The sequence below is a fragment of the Vidua chalybeata genome, chromosome 1 (assembly GCF_026979565.1).
Source record: "Vidua chalybeata isolate OUT-0048 chromosome 1, bVidCha1 merged haplotype, whole genome shotgun sequence".
Lineage (NCBI taxonomy): Eukaryota > Metazoa > Chordata > Aves > Passeriformes > Viduidae > Vidua > Vidua chalybeata.
This window is the reverse complement of record NC_071530.1, coordinates 17008450-17031444: the sequence shown is the minus strand read 5'-3', so window position 1 is coordinate 17031444 and position 22995 is coordinate 17008450. Positions and strand designations below refer to the sequence as shown.

At 38.4% G+C, this 22995-nt stretch overlaps 1 protein-coding gene across 1 annotated transcript in view; it reads left to right on the top strand.

Annotated features, from left to right (window-relative positions):
• Positions 1 to 21864, top strand: part of GPR158 (G protein-coupled receptor 158) — a 187165-nt gene extending 165301 nt beyond the window's left edge. Inside the window, exons 8-11 of the mRNA XM_053967378.1 lie at positions 9417 to 9555; positions 13550 to 13655; positions 15305 to 15451; positions 16177 to 21864. Of these exons, the coding sequence (XP_053823353.1) occupies positions 9417 to 9555; positions 13550 to 13655; positions 15305 to 15451; positions 16177 to 17631 (1847 nt within the window). The 3' untranslated portion in view covers positions 17632 to 21864. The remainder of the gene's footprint in view (positions 1 to 9416; positions 9556 to 13549; positions 13656 to 15304; positions 15452 to 16176) is intronic.
• The last annotated feature ends 1131 nt before the right edge of the window (positions 21865 to 22995 follow it).

The following is a 22995-nucleotide window of genomic DNA, read 5'->3' as shown; positions in this document are numbered from 1 at the left end:
TTGTAATTTAATTTTTTCAGGCACATTATTTTATATAAATCTAGTGAGTGTTTTGCAATATATTCTGTCACTTGTAGCCCTTGCTGGAATACTTCCCTATTTTACTTGGCTGTCAACACTTCACTGAAATGCAGACAGGAAATTTTCAAGGTCACAGATTAGTGAAGTGAGAATTAACAAGGCTCTGCTAGAAAGTCATAATGAGATGAATCCTTTATGCTACCAGAGATTATTGGAATTGGGATTTATGAAGCATTTCCCATACTAATCATGCTACTTAGACTCTATCTCCAGAGACTTTTATTACAGTGAATGTTTTATATTTACATTTCCATTAAGTCTAAGAGGATGGTCTCTGTGAGAGATGTAGGGACTTATACACAATGGTTATCACTGTTTCTAGCATTGCCTCTGTACTCTGTGATATGCTGATGAGAAAAATTAGCATTCAGTAAATCTTACTTTATCTACATAATGTAATGTAAGTTACTGTGTATTTTCCTTTGTGTTTGTAAGTTAGTGTGTATTTTCCTTAGGCTTGGATACTTGTGGGTAACTTATTTGTTACTTGCCTTATTCTTTTATTTCCTGTGTGTTAGTTTCTGCATCCCTTTCAAGGTCAGGGCATCTGTCTCATTGAAAAGCCATGCCATGGTTGACAGTCTGAGATTGCAAAGAAAGGCTTGAGGCCTTGAAAATACTCACCCACAAAGCCTTTTTCCTATGGCCTAAATATATTCTATACCTCTACCTGTCACAGTCAGATTTTGACTTAGAAACAACTCCAAGTGATAAACTTCTGCTACCTCCAGGCTTGCAGTGTCACAAATAAAACTACTACTCTTTATCCTGAGAGGAAAGCATCCTGTAAGTGTAACAGATATTGTACCAGGATTTAAAAGAGCTTCCCAGAAACTGGAAAAAGAGACAATATAATAAGTTTAATGAACAGAGCCCCAGGGAGGAGACAAAGGCAGGCAGAGAGATAAACATGCATGCACAAGCACAAACAAAAAGCAGCGGAGAAATCTTGACAGGTGGATGTTCCTGGCTTCAACAGGGCCAGTTTCACCCCAAATGGATAGGAAAGTCTTTAAAAGTCCCCCATACATTCAGTGTGTGTTTTTCAGTTTTTATTTAGACCAGAAGTGAATGACAGGTATTTAATATATACATATATACATATACATACATACATACACACACACACACACACACACACACACACACACACACACACACATATATATATAATATAAATATAGGGAGATGTATTTCCCCTGCACCTGTTTGATTTCTGGCTGGCAGGAGCAGTGCTGCTCCACTGTTCTGAGCTGCTGCTGTGGCCCACACATGTGAAGGTCAAGCTTTGGGTCTTGGGCATCAGGAAGGTTTCAAATATGAAACTTCCTCATAATTACTGCATGCTCTCAGCCAGGAAAAGGAACAAAATGAGTATTTTTGGATTGTTCCCAGAAGAACTCCCTACCACTGTTCATTTGTTGATATTTAAAATGCATAATCTTTGCATCTAAAGAGGGCATGAGGTACCAGGACAGGCTCTGACAAACTGGGCATCAAGACTGCCTGTACAGTTTTGAGCTAGGGCATTGTAATACATCCTTATGAGGCCCTTTTATTAAATTTTCTACAGGCCCTCTGCTGCATTCAGTGAATGAGTGATTATTATTTCTTTTTGTTATCCCCATTTGATGTGGCCCTATGCCATATTTGGGGTGTGTTGTTCAGAGCATGCAATGAATAAAGAACTGTTCATTTCCAAATGGGTATTTTTAAATATGTTCCCCTTGGCATCAATGTACAAAGATTAAAGCCAAAATTATCCATTTTCAGTGTCTGTCTTGAGACATTGAGGGACTGGTTTTTCAGAGTACCGTTTATAGCCTCCTCTGTGGAAAGCACAACCAGGAGCTGCTTAGAATTCAGCACTAGTGTGGATCTGGCTTCATTTCTCACATTAGATACTCAAAAAATATATCCTGTAAAAATAGTGATTGCTTGTGAAAAGCTTATTTTAAGTGATAAGGCCTGGGCTGTATAAAATGTTTTCAGCAGAAATAGAAAAAGAACAGTGTTTTACAAAGTACCTTCAGCTCTGTCTCTTTCCTGCTTGTAAACCACTCCTCCTGCCACCCTGTACACCTCTTCAACAGTCCTTCCACAGTCTGCATCACCAGCACTGTGTGCAGTTTTATGGCACTCATCTCTAGGATAAGGTAAATCTGGAAGAGGATGAGGGACAGCACCAAAGATGGGGAGTGCTGCTGGAACCCCCAGGTTTAGCAGTTTGGGTTGCATTAACCCCTGCAGTAACGTTACTTTTTCTTGTTACCTGTTACGTGATAAGGGAAATCCCATACCCTTTACTTAGCCATGATATCTACAAAATATTTCTGCTCAGGAAACCATGTTTGTGTTGCCTGGGCCACATGTTTGTGCATTGGTGAATGCCATGTTTAGTTGCTTCTGCAAGTCCCGTGTGGTTTGGGAGAGGCTGGAAGATGTTCTGACTTCCTCTTGTCTTTGCACCACTCTTTTTGGAGTCCACTACTGGTACTGCTCCAAATCTTTCCAACACTTTAAGTACCTTGGATGCCATTGGCATTTGCTTGCATCCTTTTTAAGATGTGACAGAAGAGGCCCCACACTCAGCTGGTTTTCAGCTGATCCAGTTCTCCCTCTTTCATCCACACACAAGTGAAGAGGTTGATGGGGCACATGGTGACAAGAAGAGTGTCCAGCTGACTTTAGTAACAACAGTGAACTATGAAAGTCATGAGGCAGGATGAGGCTTACATTTCACAGTGTAAGCTTCCTGATAAATACTGACCTTGAGATCTTTTGTACTGCCTGTTATTAAAGTCTTTGATAAGGGTAAAGAACTCAGCCTTAATTCTAGAGGAAGTAGAAAATGCTTGAGTATAAGGGCTAAAAGAAGCGCAGAAATGAGAGGAGCTCCTAGAGACCTGAGACTGGCATGTGTTTAGTGCAGTGAGGCTCCTAGGTCTGTTGCTCACACTCAAGTCAGTTGATACGTCTCCACTGCCAAAAAAAGCCATCTCTAGGGCACCCTGAAGCCATGGGACCCACAGACCATGGTCTGCATAGCCCCTGCATCACTTTGAGTAGACCTGCAAGGCAGTCTCATGATGGTGTGGGGGACAGAGTATGTTGTGCCTCCCACCAACCCAAGGACCCCACTCTTCTCTCTCAGCCTTCACAGCCACAGGCCATGGAAGTTCTGTAGGAAAAAAAGTCTGATGCTGGCACCATCAATTTTTTTTTCCCACAAATAGCTCTCTTTATTGCTGTGCATAGCTAATTAAAATGATGCTGAGATATGGTGGGAGACAGATAAACCTCTGGTAGTTTATAATTTGCTAGGAATAACTCAACACTAAAGACTTGTAATCACAGTTCATTGAAATATATGAAAATCCTTTCAGTTGAAGAAAAAAGCTTCTCCTATGACATGGTGCAACTCTCCAGGTGGGGAGATTGGACACAGCGATGCAGAAAGAGATTGCATTGGCTGGCAACACAGGAGCAATTGAGGACACAATTTTTTTCCAGTTTTAAAATGGTGCATGCTCAGCTCCAGCTGGCACCCTGAGTGAATGAACGGATGGAAGAGCTGCGCTTCCAGATCCATAGCTCACTTCATTTCAGTAAACGAGATTTGAAATGTAGTGAACTGTGGTAGAGAAATAGATGAGTTGTCATAGCTGTGTTATGGATGTAAGTAGAGTGGTAATCAGTAAATAGAGTTTAAAACCTGGGAAAAAAATGGTATAATTGTCGGAACAGTACTATTTTACCAAGAGTGTAGAGTTCAGAATACCAATTGAACTTAGGCAAGTCACAGCTTTAATGTCACCATCCCTGGGGAGCAGTGGCCTGGTTTTGGCCTGTAGTGGTGCTTTTTAAACAACTAAGTGTGGTCAGACATAAAGGTCCATACAGAGCCATGAAAATAGGCTTTAATTTTTCAGAGCTGTCTTCTTTTTGCAAGTAGCTCCTGGACAGCAGAGTGGAAGTACAGGAGTACAGGAATGGGTGTTCTGGCTCCAGAGAGCCCACAGCCATCTTCACCAACGGGCTGGCATGAAGAAGAGAATGAAGAGAAAGGCATTGCTGCCAGGGTAGGAGGGCTGAAAAGCAACCAGGACAGTCTTAAAGAATTCACATTCCTCTCCTGACCATGGCAGGAAGGAAATCCACAGTTTAGGACTTAAGCTCTTTACAAATATGGGAAAATTTATTTCCACTGTTGTCCTGAATAGCAGGGTGGCATTATCCCCATTTTACACAGGCAGAGCTGAGGCACAGTGAGATTAGGGTTATATGGTCCATTTAATATGGTTGTCCATGTTGCAATGCCTTTGGCTCAGTTACAGAGCTTAGTCAAATATATTTGCAATATTTGTATGGTCTCACTGGCTACAAATACTTGCATGCTTATTTTTGCGGCAAATCGCAGCAAAAAATGTGTATGTGGCACCCAAATAGCAAGAAAAAAGCTCCCACTTCTGCAAAAAATTATGACCTCTGCAAAGTTTGGATTGAATGGGGACCTCAAATGCATTTTTTTCATATTCATAGAATATGAGAATATAAGCCTGAGGCACAAGCAAAGTTAGAAGTCAGTTGTGCATGTGTGCTAGACCACTTTCCCCCCTTGCAGTCTTTCCTGTCATTCATTAGACATCCAAATGTCATTTGCAACAAATTGCAAAGCCTTCTTCATCAGGCAGCCTTGATTAGGTGAAGTACAGACATCTGCATAGCAGGAGTGAAAGCAGCAATGGATTAATGTGGGGATTTGCTTCTGCTCAGAGCAACACAGACCACTGCATGTTTAGCAAAACCTAGAAAATACATTAACCCAGATCTTTTGAGAAATTTGATAAAGTCAGTAATAACAACCCTAAGTCCATCCTTTTCTGTAAAGCAGATGCATACCATGAACTATGGATACATATCATTGTCCTTCATTATCAGAAGATGCAGAATATGAGCAGTGGCCTAAAAAGATCTCAAGTGAGTGGACATGGCACACTCTTCGTTGTAACAGAACAGTGGCACCAGGCGAGTCTGGCCCAGTGTATTGGATGATCAAGCTAAGTGCTCCAAATTGCTTCATTTTCTAAAAATATAATCAGCATCATGAAGACAAGGAAGAATCCTGATTTTTAAGCACCAATGAATATACTAAGCAGGTTGATCAGATAATGCAAAGACCAGATAAAAGGTTCTGTGGATAAGAAGTAGGTAGTGACTAAGAAGAGAGATATTTAAAGACTAATTCATTGGCGCACATGACATATTGAGGTCACTTTACATTTTCATCTCCTACCTTCCATTCATATCTGCATCCATTTATACCTTTAATGCAACTGTGCCTTTTCTTAACCTCTTATCTATCAGAGATTTTCTCCCAAATCTGAATGCCTGTTTTGGACAATTACTGAGTAACTACTGCAAGGTTTTTTCAGAGCTCTTTTATGTTTTATTGTTTTGACTCTGCATTTTCTGTCCAGAGAACAGTTGACAGCTCTCTCTCCTAGGAATTTCCATAATTTTTTTCAGAAGGGGAAAGGAAGATTTTTTGGACTTTGTGCTTAATATGTGGAATGGGATAATTTATAAGCCTTGTGCTAAATCATAGAAACAAGATCACGTGTTTTGAGCTTTGAGTTTGCTCTTGATAGGTATGCAGTATGCTAAGATATTCCTTTAGTGGTCAGAAAGTCACTTTTCTACACCAGACTTCTAGTGGAACATTATTCAGCAAGCCAAATAGGAATTTCATATCACATTTCACAGATTTTGACCATTAAAGATATTTGGTGCAATGGAGTCACTAGTGGCCCATAAACAATCTAAGAGAGAGATGAATTGTACATTAGAACCTTGAGAGATGAATTGTACATTAGAACTTTGCTGCATAGAGGCCATATATACTCAATTATCTATCTATCTATCTATCTATCTATCTATCTATCTATCTCAATCATTAGTTATATCTTTGTTATTAATTGCAGTACATACAGTAATATGTTACCTTACTATACATTACATAACATACATTACATTATATATATTATATATATATATACATAACATACATTAATATGTTACCTTGCTTTATATTGCGAATGTAAAAAGGACATCTAGGAAAAAATTAAGCAAAAATTTATAACACCTTCAGATTTTTGTTGCAAATTGCACTAACCATCTGTAGCTAATTATAGGAACTTGACTTCCCCCCCAGACACAGCTTTTACATGATACATTTGATCTGTTTAATTAGCGGTTTAGATAATAAATCGGTTTTCTATCAGTCTGTTTTGTCATTGCTAATGAAATTATTGTAATGTTGGACTTAGCAAGTAAAGGAACTCTGTTATTTTACCTTATGTTTTAAGATCTCTTCCATATTTGTGTTCCATACCAGATGTCACAGTAATTATTATCTGCGGACAGGAATGCCAACTCTGCTCTAAATGTAAAGCTTTTCTAAAAGTATTATGCAGTGAATGGTACAAATTATTGTTATGCTCCAGTATATTAATACTTTGAAATTGCTTCTTGTCTTAAGAACTCCTTGTAACTATGATTGTTAAACTGAAAACTGAAATTTTCAGAATTAATCAGATCTGGAGATCAGATGTTACCTGACTTCCTATTTAGCCCAGCTAATTGAAATATTTGGGTTTTAAGGCTTTGGGTTTTGGTTTGTTTGTTTGGGTTTTTTTGGTGATTTTTGTTTGTTTGTTTGTTTGTTTGTGGTTTTTTAAATGGAAGTATGGTTTCTTCCTTTTCATTTGCTCTGTATGCAAAAAAAAAAAAAAAAACAAAACCCACCAATTCAAAATTACAGCAATTTTATTTTTTCTTCTAAAAGTAAGCAAAATTTGGCCCTCACTTTTTAGTTCAAGTAAGAATACCTTCAGCAAATGAAATGTTACATATGATTTTTTATTTCTTTGAAAGCCAAACCTTTTCAAACTCTCAGCCTCTGTTAGCACTTGTAACTGATCTTTTCAGTCAGAAAGAAACTTGGGGCTCTTCTTGCTTCAGCTGAGAAAGAGGAAGAACAACAGACCATGGGTAGTTTTGTGGAGTGTGCTTATTATTTCACAATTAGCCCATCTATTCAGTTCTGCTGCTCATGTTGGGGAGCAGGGGAAGTTTGGATGAAAGGCAAAATGTGAGGAAATAGGCATTGTCTAGCATGTTAGAGGAGCCCTGCTGAACAGTATTCATATGAGGGATTTCCATAGAAGACAGGACAGTAAGATATACCAATCTGGCTTTAGCAGCCTAATTCCAACAATTTTCTGATTTTTAATTTCTTCTAAATCATTATGGAGCAATTAAAGCAATAAATTATAGTCATTTGAAGAGCAATACATTTCAGTGCCATGATTCTGCATATGTGAGGCAACTATAAAGAAAAAAACCCAGACTGCTAAGATTTGTAAAAAACCTTTACTCTTATTTCATTGAAGCCAAATTTGTACTCCACGTGGTCAGGAAAGACTTCAGGATCAAGATAGATTTTTAAGTCATTCTGTGCAGGAGTTTTTAAGAAACCAGAACGACAGACTTCATTTATAGCTTAGCTAATTTTCTAGAAATTAAATGGAAGTAGCAGCCAGTTTGCCCAAGTTTATGAGTAATTTGGGAAAAACATAGCTGCATGTGTGCTTTTGTTGAGCTCAAAATCAGGCTGACACACACAGTCTCAGAAGATTCATACCAAGATTTTTTTCATTTTGACACTCAGTAAGGCCTCAAATCAACTCAGTCAATAGATCAAAAAGCTGATTATTGTTGAGGAAGATCACAAAACCATCAATATGGATGGATTATGCCCCTTCAGATGTTTGGGTTTATGTAACTGTTAAGACTGCTGGGTCTATGAAGGATGTGTTCTAGTAAAATTAGGATCTTGGAGATAGGACATATATTTTTCATTAAGAAATGTGCAAAGTATTGTTCAGAGTTCAAACTGAACTCTTGTAATTGCACAGAGAGATCTATGTGACTGAATTAATTTTATCCAGACTTGTCTTTATTTATTTTAGCTGGAATTAATAGCAAAAGTAGAAGTTTCAAAATGGTATAACAATATATTATAGGTAAGTTACTGCAGTCATGGACTCCTAGGAAAGTGGAGGAACTGGAGGGCGTGTTCTAATGAGATATCCAGTGCTGACATTGTATTTTAGTCTGTTGTTAATGGTGGGGTTTACAAGCATCTGTGTCATTACTGAAACCAGACCAGTAATTATTTGCTGACCACTTCCACAAGGTGATGTCACTGATCACCAGGTTTAGTTGCAGTATAGAAAAATTATTGGCAAAAAGAAGTCTGAAAAAGAATTCATTTTCTATTATACTGCATTTAACTGTAGTTTCTGTCGCAAAAATTCAACAAGACAAAAGCAGTGTATGAGTAACACTGGGATCACAGTTTCTGAAGCTGGTCTGGAGCAGTGCTGGTAGTGCAGGGGTCTAACATGGAACTGCGCATTACTGGGTGACACTCAAACACTTCCAGCCACTGTCAACCCAGACTGCAAGGCAAGGGGAACTGGCACTATTCATAACTGCATGACAGAGCTGTAGGTTTTGTTTCTGGGAGTTTTTTTGAGGAGGTTAGGAAATCATTCATTATCAAGGTCGAAATGAGGTCACATCAGGCTGTCCACTGGAAGCTGAAGTCAGTGTACTGCTGGATGCAGATAGATTCTCTAACTGAATAGTTTAGGCTGATACAGACACCCTACTTTTTCTCCTTTCTTCCTTTACTCATTTTTCTCCTAAAAGAAACACATCATTGCTTTAAGTGCATTAGACCCTCAGAAGTGACTTGTCATATTGGGTGCCAGCAGAATTAACTGCCTTGAACAGAGGACTTTTTTTAACACAAAATATCTTGTTTTATCTAAGTTATAAACCTTTGAAATGAAAGTGTTGTCTTAAAAAGCATATAGTCTGGTCATAGCACTATATCTGCCTCTGTAACAAGAACCAGAGCTACAATTAAAAATACTTGCTATTTGAAGTGATGTCAGACTTCTGTAGTACCGATTACAAAAGCAAGCAAGACATTTTTAGACATTGTCTCAAAGTTTGTCAATTAAAAAACTGAAATACCATGAATGCAATGGTTTCTGATGTGGAAAAAGATGTGTAAAATTAAAACCAAATATATCGTGTACAGTGACAATATCCAAAAGAGTTTGACTGCCTATGTATGTACTTATATACATGTGTATTGTCTTTGCATAGATACTCACACATACAGAAGATACTGTAGTGCTTCAAATTTCCTTCCATCTATAAAACTAATTGCAAATTATTTCTTTTTGTTCTTCTCACAGCTGAATTTTTATTCCTCTTGTGGGGTGTTTATCTCTGCTATGCAGTGCGGACAGTCCCATCAGCATTTCATGAGCCACGTTATATGGCTGTTGCAGTTCACAATGAGCTCATTATCTCTGCTATATTCCATACAATTAGGCAAGTGATCTGTAGATCTAGTAATTAACCATTTATCTTTTAGGTTTCATATGGTGCAACTTAGAGTGGGTGAATGGGATAGGATGCATAATGGAAGGTCTTATAAATATTTCTTTCTGCAAATTAAGTGCTTACTAAAATTAAAACTGTTCTCATGGGATCCAAGAAAAAGAAATTTTATAATTAGGTTTTTTTCAGTAGTAGTTTTTCAGTAGTTTTTTCACAGTTAGATAATATTTTCTTAGATCAAAGTTCAGTATATATGATAAATTAGGTATAGCAAAACAACTGTCTGTCTTCAGTCATCTACATACCGCTCACTGTTTTGTATCCCTAGAGAAACAGCAGGTAAGAATGTTGGTTTGTATGAACTTTTGCTGATGTGTAACAGATTGGTGAGCTGCAGCTATATGTTAAGATTATTGTACTGGTTTGGGCATGAAGCATAGTGTTTTATATGCTGACATAAAAAAATTGTTACACATATGATGTTATATCAGTAATATAAGCCCATGTTTCTTCTAAAGTCTATAATGAGCTTTGCATTTCATACTTGTAAATTATTTGGGTAGTAACAAATAAATAAGGGTCTTTGCTAGAACTTCATGAAAATTTACTAAATCTGGCTTTCCTACAGATTACCCTGTAAAAATGAATCGGTCCTAGAAAATGCAAAAGAGCAAGAAAACATGAGTTTCATCTCGTCCTGTAAAAACTCTTAAAACTTTCTTCTGACATTCTCACACCTTCTTTTGCCTCCTAACAGACTTTATCTATTAAGATAATTTTGGTTTTTTTACATCACTTCATTGACAGTCTTCAAATACTCTTCTCTGTTCCTTGGTCTGTCTTGGCATTAACATTTCTCCTTGTCTTCTTGATTTTTGCTTTCATGGTTTTTTCTGACTAAACATCAGCAAAGCAAATCCTTCATCTCTGTTCCTTCCTGGTGCTCTTTTCTCTTATCATTGTTATACAGTTCACTGCATTTTTCAGGCATGCCATTTTCTTTCCTTTCCCTTCTCCTAACCCTGTATTTCAACACCCACATACACACAAAATCTATACTCCCTAACACAAACATCTGCAAAGTTATTGTTTAAAATCTTCATTTGATGGCAGCATTTTCCTTTTCATTCCTGATAGATGTAAAATTCACTTAGAATACTTTTGAGTTCATTAGAACCAATATGATGGCTTCTCAGTCAATTTTCCCCCATTAATTTATATTCCTAAAGTGTGTGTTGAGCCATATTAGAAGATACAGTTCAGAGGTATTTTTGTAGGCTGCAAGTTTCTTTTAACAACAGAACAGGAGGCAAGTAACCTTGGATGAAAGAAAGGGGAAAAAAAGGAAAATGTGGCATTTTAATACATACCTTATAAAGGAGACACAAAGGGATTAAGTCTTTCAGTTTGTCTTATTGACAATCCTGTGCTTGCAGCCTAAGGTCTGCTGACCCTATTCTTCCTTCTTTCCTTTTTTTTTTTTTAATGTGCATTTTGTATTGATTCTTTCCCATCTGTCTGATATATGCTGGTTTGTTGAAGAAATAGTGTGTAGTGTTTATAGATAAGATTGAAAAAGTACAGGATCCCTCCTGAGATTATGTCCATTTCTGCATGCACAACTCTTAATCCATTTCGTTTTGGTTTTTTTTTTTTTTTTTTGCTTCCATCTTCCCTGCCAAGTTCCGGATGCAACTGAAAGGGCAGAAATGTAAAACTTAGATTTGTATGACATACCTGAATTGTCATGAAGTTGAAAGTACTGAAGCCTTGAAGGACACCTACAAGGCAGCCATCCATTTTGAAAACTTCCAAAGCTCATAGAAGATTGATGTGAGCACTAAATAAAATCTTGAAGTATTTGCATTTTGTTTTCCTTTAAAAGTATTCCCATTTCAAAAACAGAGGATTCTGGATTATCTTCAGATCATCATAGTATTAAATTCTTGCATTTCTCTTTCTCTTTTGTTACTGAGAAACCCAAAATTTATATGGAAAAAATCTCATTCAAATAGAAATTATATCTTTGCAAGGGCTGCATGGCTACTACAAATGTGATTTTGCATTCAGAGGTATGGTATGGCATAGATACCTTAATTAGTCAAGGTCTCCAGCATAAAACAAGCAAAAAACCCTTCACAGAATCTGAGGATTGGATCTGTTGAAGGTTAACCAAATGCAGTGGCCATCAGGATGTGGGTGCTTTCTCCTGTCTGTCTGATGGATCTGGCTGCTGCTGGCTCCATTGCAGGTTGAGCAAATCCACACTGGGGCAGTCACACAGCACCTGGCTGGCCACAGAGGCCAGTGCAGGTCCAACACACACAGTCCTGTTCCTCCTCTGCAGCTGGGCCTGGGCTGACACTTTGGGTCTTCCCAGGGGCTGTCACCCATGTGCTGCCTGAGGTTTGCTCATCAATTGCACATGCAGCATGCAGAGAGTGGTATCACGCATAGCAAGGATTTAATGAGGAGATGGGTCAGGAGATACGTCAGGTACAGAGCTCAGTGACAACTTGCTTACATGTCACTAGCCATTTTATCGCCCCCTTCTTTCCATGCTTGTTTTTCCCCCACCTACCTTATCCTCTATCTGTCCCAGTCCTTGTCTTCCAAATAAACAACCCACCTTCATTATTTTATTCCTATTGGTCACAGTTTTTCTACATCTGTACTCAAATTTGGCATTTGTGATGCCATTATCTAGGTAATCACAATCTTATCTGCTGTTTATATATGTTTATATGGTTACATCAGTGCCACTGACCTTGCAAGTTCTGCTCCCTCAAAGGTCCTTCAATCACCTTTGGACATCTTTCAAATGACTCCCTATTAACCACCTGTGAAGTCTTGCCATCCCTTACAGCATTGTCTATAACTTTTGTTCACTTTTTGCTCTGTTATTTGTTACATCCATCAGTTTCTCATGTCATCTTCATCAGTGAAGATGTGTTCAGTTTGCTAAATCTCAGGCCTGAGCATCCTCATGTTCTCTCACGCCCCAAAACAACAGGAAGTCTCTAGGAATTAATTAATTGGAATATTTTGTTGTGTTCATAAAACATTGCATTTATAAAGTATTAAACAAGTAATTATGACTGTATTATTACAGCATTTAAGCCAGCGTTTCATGCCAAACTTTTTCTGTTAACAAAAGCTTCTTCAAAATGTGCATCTGTGAACTTGGATAAGTTGCAAATGTCATTTCTATCTGAATGATTTTTGTAAACCTGGAAATTGCAAGCCAGGAGTACATCTGCTCATCCGTTGCACTGCGTACTGCTCCTGTCTTCGGGAGCTCACTAAAGCAGACAAGCCAAGCATGCCTCAGCTTTAACTGCACTGCTTCTTCTACCTCTCCTTTAGAAAGCTCAGCAAGGAACTGTTTTGTTTGAGAAGTTCAGTCACTCATTTCCAAGCATTCACAGGCTCTTGGATCCTGCAGCAGTGAGCTGGGTGGTCCTGCTCTAAAGATCATTTCTCTGCTCCCCGCTAAAATGCATTTCAGTTCAGTTCTTCCTTGGATGGCTTATCAGCTGTACTCAATAGCTGTGATCTGTGGACATCCTGTGTTTATAAAGTGCACTGCAATTCATCATAGTACATGTGCTTAACCTAAAACCATCCCTTCAGCTCCTTAATGTATGTAAGCTGCCGTAACTCAGGCCAAAGAAACTGTGACAATATACACAAAACAAAAAGACAGCCCAATAGAGTGAGAAATATGGAATAAGCAGTATAATTTAAGGTCTGTTGTTTCTTTTATATTTTGGTTTGTTTATTGGTTTTTTTTTCAGAGTTGTTTTGAAATTTTAGCATATATGGAAAGTGTGTGGATGTAATTTTTAGTCTGTATGAAAGCAGTATAGAACAAAACCAGTTGTGTTTGGCCATTCAGTGAAAAGAAACCTAAAGGATACTAAAGATATTAAATCTAATGCACTGGAGAAATGCAGTGAATTGCAACCCTGAATTCTATTTTCAGATTCATTCTTTCTTCAAGACTTCAGTCTGACTGGATGCTGATGCTGTTCTTTGCACACACACATTTGACTGTGACAGTCACTGTTGGGCTACTTCTGATCCCTAAGGTATTTGAGTCTGCTGTCTCTTTTCTTTTGCCAAGACAGAGGAAGATAAATGTTGTCATGCAGAAGCATTTCTGTGTAAATCTAGCAGCAACTGATAGAAAAGGAGGATGTAAAATCTGGCTATTTTACCTTGGAAGCTGTATTGTTTTTATTTTTAAAAAGTATACATTTTCAAAGTTACTTTCTTTCAGCTTTCAAAATTCCAGGAGTTTAAAGTACTTAAAATGTTGATATGATTAATACAAGAAGGAAAGAATCCTGCCTAATTATACTTTTTTTTTTTTTAGGTATTTGTATGACCATGTTGCTGCTAGAGTTAGCTGAGAACAGACAAAGAATTTAGGCAAGGACATAGAACCACTGGGATCAGGAGGCTGGACTAGCCATGAGATGGGGGGGTAGGGATTTAAACCAGGCAGTTACAGGATGAAAAAGGGGAACCCTTTGCAAGTCAGAGGCCAGGACAGACAGATGCTGCACACTGGGAGGAGACATGGCCATGGCAGGGAGCCAGGAGCGGTGCTGGGTGCCAAGAGAGGTGTGTGGGGGCACAGGGAGATGGTGATGGCAGAAGTCAGGGAAGTGCACAGACAGCCCCCAAGCTGCAGCCCAGACACCTCCTGGAAGCCCCAGTGTCACCTCACCAGGGGCAGGAGATTTGCAAGTGGCTCCTCCTGTCCCTAGCGACAGTGCCCAGGAATGGAGTGGAACTTCTTATATCTTATATTCTTATATCTTCTATTTTATATTCATGTACTTTATTACATATCTTCAGAGATATTACATGTTTTCAGAGGTGTCTTTTTAAACTAGCCTAGAAAATTTGTTGACCTTTCCGAAGCTGACTCATAACTACTGATCAGCATTTTCATTTTTAGCTTATTATCTGTGTTAGACTGCACAGACTTTTCTTCCAACACACCAAAGAATTCAGAGAATTAAGACTCACAAGGTTTAGTTCTATTCATAAAGTCCTGAAGACAGATGACTGTGTGGACAATAGTAAATTCAGATGAGTGAATCAATATGAACAAAACAACAATGACAACCTCACTCCAACTCCTGATTCAAGGATCTGGTGAAACATAGAAGGAAATAGCTGTTTACTTTTTCATTAGTTTCTTTCTTTTTTATTGTTTGGTTTTTGGTTTTGGTTTTGGTTTTGGTTTTTTTTTTGTGTTGGTTTTTTTCCCCCCACCTTATGTCTTCCTTTTCAGGGTTAGGATCTAAAATAGGAGAACTGCCTTCTGCAGGATTATTAAAATGTATACTGTATAAAATATTGTCTTACTGTTTTAGCAGCCTTATTGAAAGTAATGTTTGAAAGTCTATTTTCATGCCAGCTTAATTGAAATGCCATATAAAGAGGGTCAAACAAGTATCAAAATAAGTAGGGATTTTTTTCCTTATGCAAATCTCTAAGATTTATCATGTTAAGCCATCATTAATAAGAGTTCCTTCCATACAATACTGAGACTCTATAGGACACTATTTAAGTCAATGAAGCTTAAGTAATGCTTCGAGTTTGAGAATCATGTCAAATCTATACAAGGGTCATTGTACAATAAAAACTGTTGTAAGCTCTTACACTGATGTTGAAGTAAACTTTTGCACTCATGGCAACATTTTTTTGTGAATACTTATTGCAGTTTTCACATTCAAGCAATAACCCAAGAGATGATATAGCTACAGAAGCTTATGAAGATGAGCTTGATATGGGTCGGTCTGGATCCTATCTGAACAGCAGTATCAACTCAGCATGGAGTGAACATAGTTTGGATCCTGAAGATATTCGGGTACATAGAACTCATTTAAATAGTGTTCGTTTTCAAGAACACTTTTTCCTAGAAGAAAACTCCAACTTGCATGCATTTGTTTCTCTTTGCAAATATCAGCTGAAAAACACAAGCTTAGATCTTTTATGATTGTTGTATCAGGTCATGTAAAGTCTCAGTTTACTAGTGTGAAGAGATGCTGCATTACTAGTTAAAGTCACAGTGGTGGCTAAGGAGGAGGAATCATCAGCAAGAGCTGTTACTCAGTTTACACAGATTCTTTGAATTATTTTGAAGTGCAAACAGTTTTTGGTTTCAGTTTAATTAGTCATTTGTATGTAACATATACATAAGCATATATAATTATAAAGATAAAAATTTAAAAATGTGATTAATGGAGAAAACTACTTTATTCTTATTTTACATGATTAAAGGACTTATGTTCTGAGAACAAAACACAGCTATAGAATTCAGCAGGAAAGCATACACTACGGCATTGTGAAATCTGAAACAGCATAAATGAGTATGAAGTGTGCATGCTGTGGAAAGTAACATGTTTATGCACGAGAGTTGAACTTTTTTTTAAGTGGAAAAAATGGGATTCAAGTTGATATTCAAGAATTAGAAAAAACAGTGAAATGAGTTTAATGCCCTTTTTAGAGCAATAGGTCTTGTATTTATCAGGCTGTTTGTTTGACTGTAGTCACTGTGTAAATACTAGTTGTGCCATTCACTTTGCTTTGCAGGATGAGTTGAAGAAACTATATGCTCAGCTTGAAATCTATAAAAGGAAAAAGATGATTGCTAATAATCCACATCTCCAGAAAAAAAGGTGCTCTAAAAAGGGCTTGGGGCGCTCGATAATGCGGCGTATTACAGAAATCCCTGAGACAGTCACCAGGCAGTGCTCCAGGGATGAGAAGGACCTGATGGAGCACAGTGCTGTGAAGAACTTGGCCACACTGAAGAAAAACCCACCAGATTCCACAAGTTCTGCAAAGCCAAAAGAAGATACTTTGAAAAACAGAGTCTTTTCCTTAAAAAAGTCCCATAGCACTTACGATCATGTTAGGGATCAAACAGAAGAACCAAATGGCTTAACTACAGAAAGTGCAGAAGTTATAGCTTCTGAGAAAACACTTCTGGACTCCTTGAATGGTAACAAACTAACCAAAAATGCTCCTGAAAAAGTTGAAGCTGTCTCTACTGAATCGGTCCCTTTAGTGTGCAAATCAGCAAGTGCGCATAATTTAAGTGCCGATAAGAAGCCTCTGCATCCAAGAACATCTGTGTTACAAAAATCCCTCAGTGTTATTGCTAGTGCCAAGGAAAAGACTCTGGGACTAACGGGTAAAACACAAAGTCTAGAAGAAAGCACTAAATCTCATAAATCTCAGCAGAAGGGTAAGGAGGCCAGCAAAAAGCACTCAGCCTCCGATAAAGGGGAACATAAGGATTCCCACCGGAAAAACTCTACCCAGTCTGAGGAAACAAAGAAAACACATAAATCTGGAATTATTAAACAGCAAAGGGTTAGTCAAACACCTGCAAATCCAGACACAGGCCCAGGTAAGTCTCTGCACAAGGACAATTTCAACATAGGAGAAGTTTGTCCTTGGGAGATATATGACCAAGTTCCTGGTCCTGTGCCTTTTGACTCTAAAGCTCAAAAACATGTGTCTATTGCTTCCTCAGAGCCAGAGAAAAACCACCCTTCCCAGCCAAAGGGGAAGATTCATCATAAGCTGAAGACACCTGAGGGGCACCAACAGTCAAATCAAAAGAGCTCAGAAAATGTGGAAGCAGCCACTCAGGAGACACAAGAGCAGCAGATCTTTGAAAATGAGAAAACTCAGTCAAATTCCAAGTCCCAGGTTTCTCCTGGGCTGAAGTGTGAGAATGTTAATAGGTATACACCTAATACCCATGCTGGGGAGCGGGAGGAGCCACCCCAGAAAACAGCAGGAAAGGAAAACCTCAATAAATTGGCTGAACAGAAAAAAATTGCCTCTTCTGAGGGAAATGTGCTTTCATCTAACTCCCATAAGCCAAGTAGTTACGTACAGCAACCTTTAGCATCTCGAGCTGAAGTCTGCCCTTGGGAGTATGATACAGCAGATTTACCAAATGCAGAAAGAAGTGTAGCTTTATTGAACACCTCTGCTATAAGTGCAAATAAAACAGCAGCACCTCGAAAATAAGAGGCTTTTGGACTGAGGAGAGTAGCAACATTGAGAAGACAGAAAACAGGAAAGACAGAGGGGACTTAGGTCAAAAGGATCTGAAAATTCCTAAGGAGCATCACTTAAATCAAGGGAGTCAGCACTACAAATATGTAGGAGTTAAGCAAAGTAAATTATCATTATTATTGTTATTACTTATATGTTGAGTGCCAACAATGTGATTAGCAGTGCCCAGAATATGGTCCCTGCTCCAAGGATTTTACTGTGTCAATGAAAGAAATCTGCCTTTGTGAAATCAATTTTCTTTTAAAAGAAAAAATAATAAGATGATAACAAACGCACAGTGCAGATCTTAACCAAATTATTTCTGGATGCTGTAACTGGCTGTAACTTGCCCTTGGGACTTTAAAGATCCAGCAGAAGTGGGACACAGAAAATGTCCTGATGGCAAAAAGGGGTACCAACGAGCAGCTTATTAAAGTGACGATTTTTCACTTTACATATTTAATCTAAATAGCACTGCTAACTCAATGCATCCCAAGAATATTTTATAAAATGATTGTTTTCATTTTCTTATTACTCTGTGTTTAAGTACATTGTTGTGTCTCATATTAAAGCATTCCAGATTGTATAATTTTTGCAAATAACTGATATTATGTGACACAACAACATATTTATGCAATCTGCAGATACTGTCTTCTAATTGCAAGTCAAAATACCTGCTGTAGACCTTTTTGTTTATATATAGAATTGCAGTAATCTTTCACTGGCTATGGAAGCCATAATTCATACTGGGAAATTCTTTTGGGCTTTGGAGTTTTTTTTTCTTTCATGTAATTTATATAGTGATTTTTTTTGTTTACTCTCTATTATTTATATTTATAGTTTGATACTGTATTATTCAGGGGTTTTATATGCAGTAAGTTATGCACTTCCCTGTTAATGCTCATAGACTTTGTTAATAGTGGAAATTCAGTTGTCTTAGCTGCCTATACTGGTAGGACAATTTATCTGGGTTTTTTGTTACTAATTGGAAAACATCATCTAAGAGACAAGAAATCTTACTTTAAACATCAATGGTGATGATCTTGTTCAGTGTTTCATACTGAACCTATCCTGATAAATAAGACAAGCAAGAATGACAATGAACATACCCCAGAAATGATCACATGTTTTACTAAAAACAGACAGCTCTGGGAGGTATTTTATTTATGGAACAACACTGTACTGTTTATCCCTGTTGCCAATCTCAAAAAATTGGCTCTTGGAGTGAGGAGAGAATTCCAAAATATTACTCTTCCCCCATATATGCAAATGTAAGCGACACTGGGAACGGAAATGATGGCATCTCTCTCCAACTGTCCAAAAAGCTTTGAGATTTTTAAATTTATATGTACATTTACAGTAAAAGTTAGTGTTTGATACAGTGCTACTTTTCAGCAATAGCTACAGTCCTCATTGTGCATATGAGCTTAATTCATAGGTGGCCCATTCGCAACTGTAAGTCTTAGTGACAGCTCACCATCAGGGCCTGAGGACATGTTGAACTCTTCTGAGGAGTATCAGCAGTAATTAAACAGCCCCAGCCATCTCAATGCAGTACCAGTAAAGTGCTGTTCACAGGAATTGGCTGTACGTCGTGTACTCCAAAACAAAGACAGCTCAGTCCTAAAGAACTTGTGCAATTTGAGAGAAGTGATGGGATTCGGTGGAAGAACATGAAATGTGGATGATTGAATAGAATGTGTTGTTTAATATATATAATATATATAAAAATAGATATTTATATATGTTTAATATATATATATAAATGTCATATCTAATACACACATGCACATACACGTATATAGTATAAACTGATTTTTGTGGCATCATAGAAAAAGTGGCTTAAGATTAAATGCAATGAGCAGAGGGACTTAGACAACCTGGGCATGAGGATCCTTCTGTCCTTTAAAAAGGAGAGGAGACTATGGGCATGTCTAGACTGACACATCAAGATGGATCTGATTTTCCTACTGCCGCTGCTAAGCCCTAACCTGACATGTGCCAACACCTGAGCCAGCTGGGAACAAGTTGACTCAGGTCTTGGTGCTGTCTAAACATGTTACCTCACTTACAAATTCTGCTCATTAGCTCCAGATTAAGTGACTGAACTGCCCCAGCCAACCTGGTTATCCAGGATAGTGCTCACTTCCACCATGGGGATGTGCTGACTTAGGTCTTGACTACCCTGGGCTTGTCTGACTCTCCCACTCCTCTTTTGTAGGGCATAATTATGGTCTAGGAGATCTGACTGGGACCCTTCAATCCAGAATCCCTGTTCCACCCATGAAAGGGAGTCAGGCATAAGAATCTGTGTGCTTTGGGCATCACTGCACTCACTTTGCACACACAGGGCCACTGGCATCCTATGTGCAGCCCAAATCCAGCTCTGTCCTTGGTGTGGAAAAGAGTTGAGATTATGACCTGATGTGCTCAGATTCTCCCTTCCCAGTCCCAGATATTCATGGGATTTGTCTGTAACTTGTCTTGTCAGCTTCAGTGGGGCTTGATCAGCTTTTCTGAGAGAAAATAACCCTAAATTTCCATGGGAAGAAGTCTATCCTAGGAACAGAACTTTTTGGGAGGCCTGCAGGAGCACACTGGCCCTGTGTGCAGAGAAATACACAATTTTAAACCTGCTGGTGACAATCTCACACCTCTCCTATCCTTGAAGCGAAGTTCTGCAGTCTCAGCAGTGTTTTTTGGGATTGGGACAGGGGGACAGCTTATGGCAGGCTGCCTTGGCTCATTTACGGGAGCCCCACTGTGAGGTTAGAAGCGGACATCCACAGAGGGATCATGGAAGGAGATCTTTGTATGTACTCACTGCCTCTTGGAGACAGGTGGTTGCAAGGAGCAGGTACCAGCCCTCGTGCCCTTGCTCATCTGGCCCTCCATCCTTTACCTCGGAGCTGAGCAAGGCCACACTGCCCATGCCCTGCAGGAGCCGTGTAGGGTGTCTTGTGCACCAAGGACGAGGGGATCCACATCGGCAAAGTGTCCCCACAGTACCACTGCCCCTTGTGTTCCTGGCAGGATCAAGCCCTTCGTGCATGACTGTGTCTGTGCCACCGCTGTATATCTCCACTTGCTCGGTTTCTTTTCCCTTTCTTTCTGTTTGGAAAGATAACTTCATTAGAAACACAGAAACAAAGGCCACTCCTTGGCTGGTGTAAAACAGCCCAGCTGCACAGAAAGCAAAAAGCAATGGCTGGTTAACCAGGGAAGGCATTGGCTTATATATTCTTGTTAGGTTTAGATTTCTTTTGTCCTGACCCTTTCCCTCACTTCTTAAAAACTGTCTGTTATGGTTCTTTAGGCTCATTGTAGTCACATCCCCTAAGACTGACACAATTGGAAAACTTTCCTTTGGAAAACAAAAAAGCTTTCCCCAGTTTATTAAGCAACTGATCTTTGGGCTACAGATTCAATTGGGACTTAAATTATTTCACATTTAAGAAAATGAGGGGCCAAACTTCACTCAACTATCCTATTTCACTATGATGCTGCTAGAAGCATTGCTTAATGAAGACATACTAAGTTAGACATAAATATGTTTTGTATTTCATAGATTTTTCTCCACCAGCATATATTGACTAGATTGCTTAGATGTCTTTTTCTGAAATTTCATTGTCATTGTTCAGCCAAGAGAAGTGCAACTCTAGAGTAAAGATGGTATAAACATGTTCTCTAGCAGATCTGTTAAGGAAAAAGACAATAAACATGAAGGTCACAAACATTTGCTAGGTTGTCCTTCTAAATGCATGTGCAAGCTGCATTTCTCCTTCATTTCTAAGCCATGGTTTATAAGTAATTAGATTTATACCAATCTTATTAGACTTGTATAATTTATGCAAGATTATGCGCTTTAAAATATAAATCAGTACACACCTATCATCAGCTTTGGTGGCATCATAGACCTGAAATCAGACAAGACATTTATATTTGCTCTCCTTAGGCTTTTGCATGCATATGACAACAGGCAGGCCTGAGCAAACACTGCCTTTGACTTTTAAAATTTTAGCTACTCCAAGTTGTAGAGCATATAAAGCTGTAAGTCTCTTCACTTTATAATGTGGTTCTTATGACAATGTTATCTGGCAACCAACAGCATCCACCATGAAATACTTGATAGATTTATGTTGTAATGTGTTGCAGCATGTAAATAATGTAACTTCTCTGCAATAAAGCACATTTATATTAAATCTGTCAGCAGGCTTTTGTGTTGTGATTTCCTGAAGTCGCTATTGATCCAAACTGAATGGGTTTCCCGTCAAACTTGTAAAGTAACTAACTTTACACCTTCTATGATCAGATCATGCCATTATCATTTTCTGGATTTTTCCTTATATTTTCATCAGAGCAGGTATGTATGTTCAGGATTTCATGTTAGGGAAATAGCTCTGTGTTCTCAGTGGTTGCAATTTTGAGGTCATAATTGTAGAGTCCATTCTGTATTCTTTTGAATTTAATGGTAACTACAATGTTAGAAAATAAGGGGAAATAAATAGACCCCACTTTACAATGTCATTGTAAAATCCTATAGCTCATCTATACTATGTGTGCACATGCCTGAATTCCTCATCACAAATATGTGTCTAACAGGTATAGGAAAGATACAAAGAATGGGAACAAAAAGGATGAGAGACAGAAAATGGCAGCTGTGTAAGTACAGCTTGTTTACCTTGGGGGAGAGAGAGACCTATAAAAAATTGTGGATGATTCAAAGGCAATCAGGAGTCTGGAATTTGCTGGATTTTGTTGTGCAGGAACTGTAGAACACCCAGGGTGGCCATCATGCAGCAGCTTAAAATAAATGAAGTTTTCTTCTGCATATGTCATAAATAAATTGTAGAGCTCATTTTAATAGATCATTGTGCATATCATGGGTTTGAAAAGCATTGGAGAGGTCATGGAAGACAAATCCATCAAGATCCCTGAACATGGTGGATAGAAAACTCTTAAATCCCTAACTTCTAGATGGCTGATAAGTAGTATAATTCTCTTTGCATAATCCCAATTCTGACAACCCAGTTCTCTCACCTTAATCACCCATTGCTCAATACAGTTCTACATGAACATTTCATCCAGCCCAACCTCTGTACATTCTTTTGTCTCCATAAATACAGATAGTTTATGTTCCCTTAGTTTATTTTCAGTTGTCAACCTGGTGGTTTTTAATGACTGTTTATTGATGTACAAGTCCAGGTAGGTTCCTGCATGGACATACGTGTGTGTTCACATGTACCTCTCCCAGGGTCTCCTGGGTCAGAAAGCTGCCATTTAGGTAACCAGTCTGAGTCAAGCTGTCAGGTGTAATGGAAACATGAGATGGAAAGA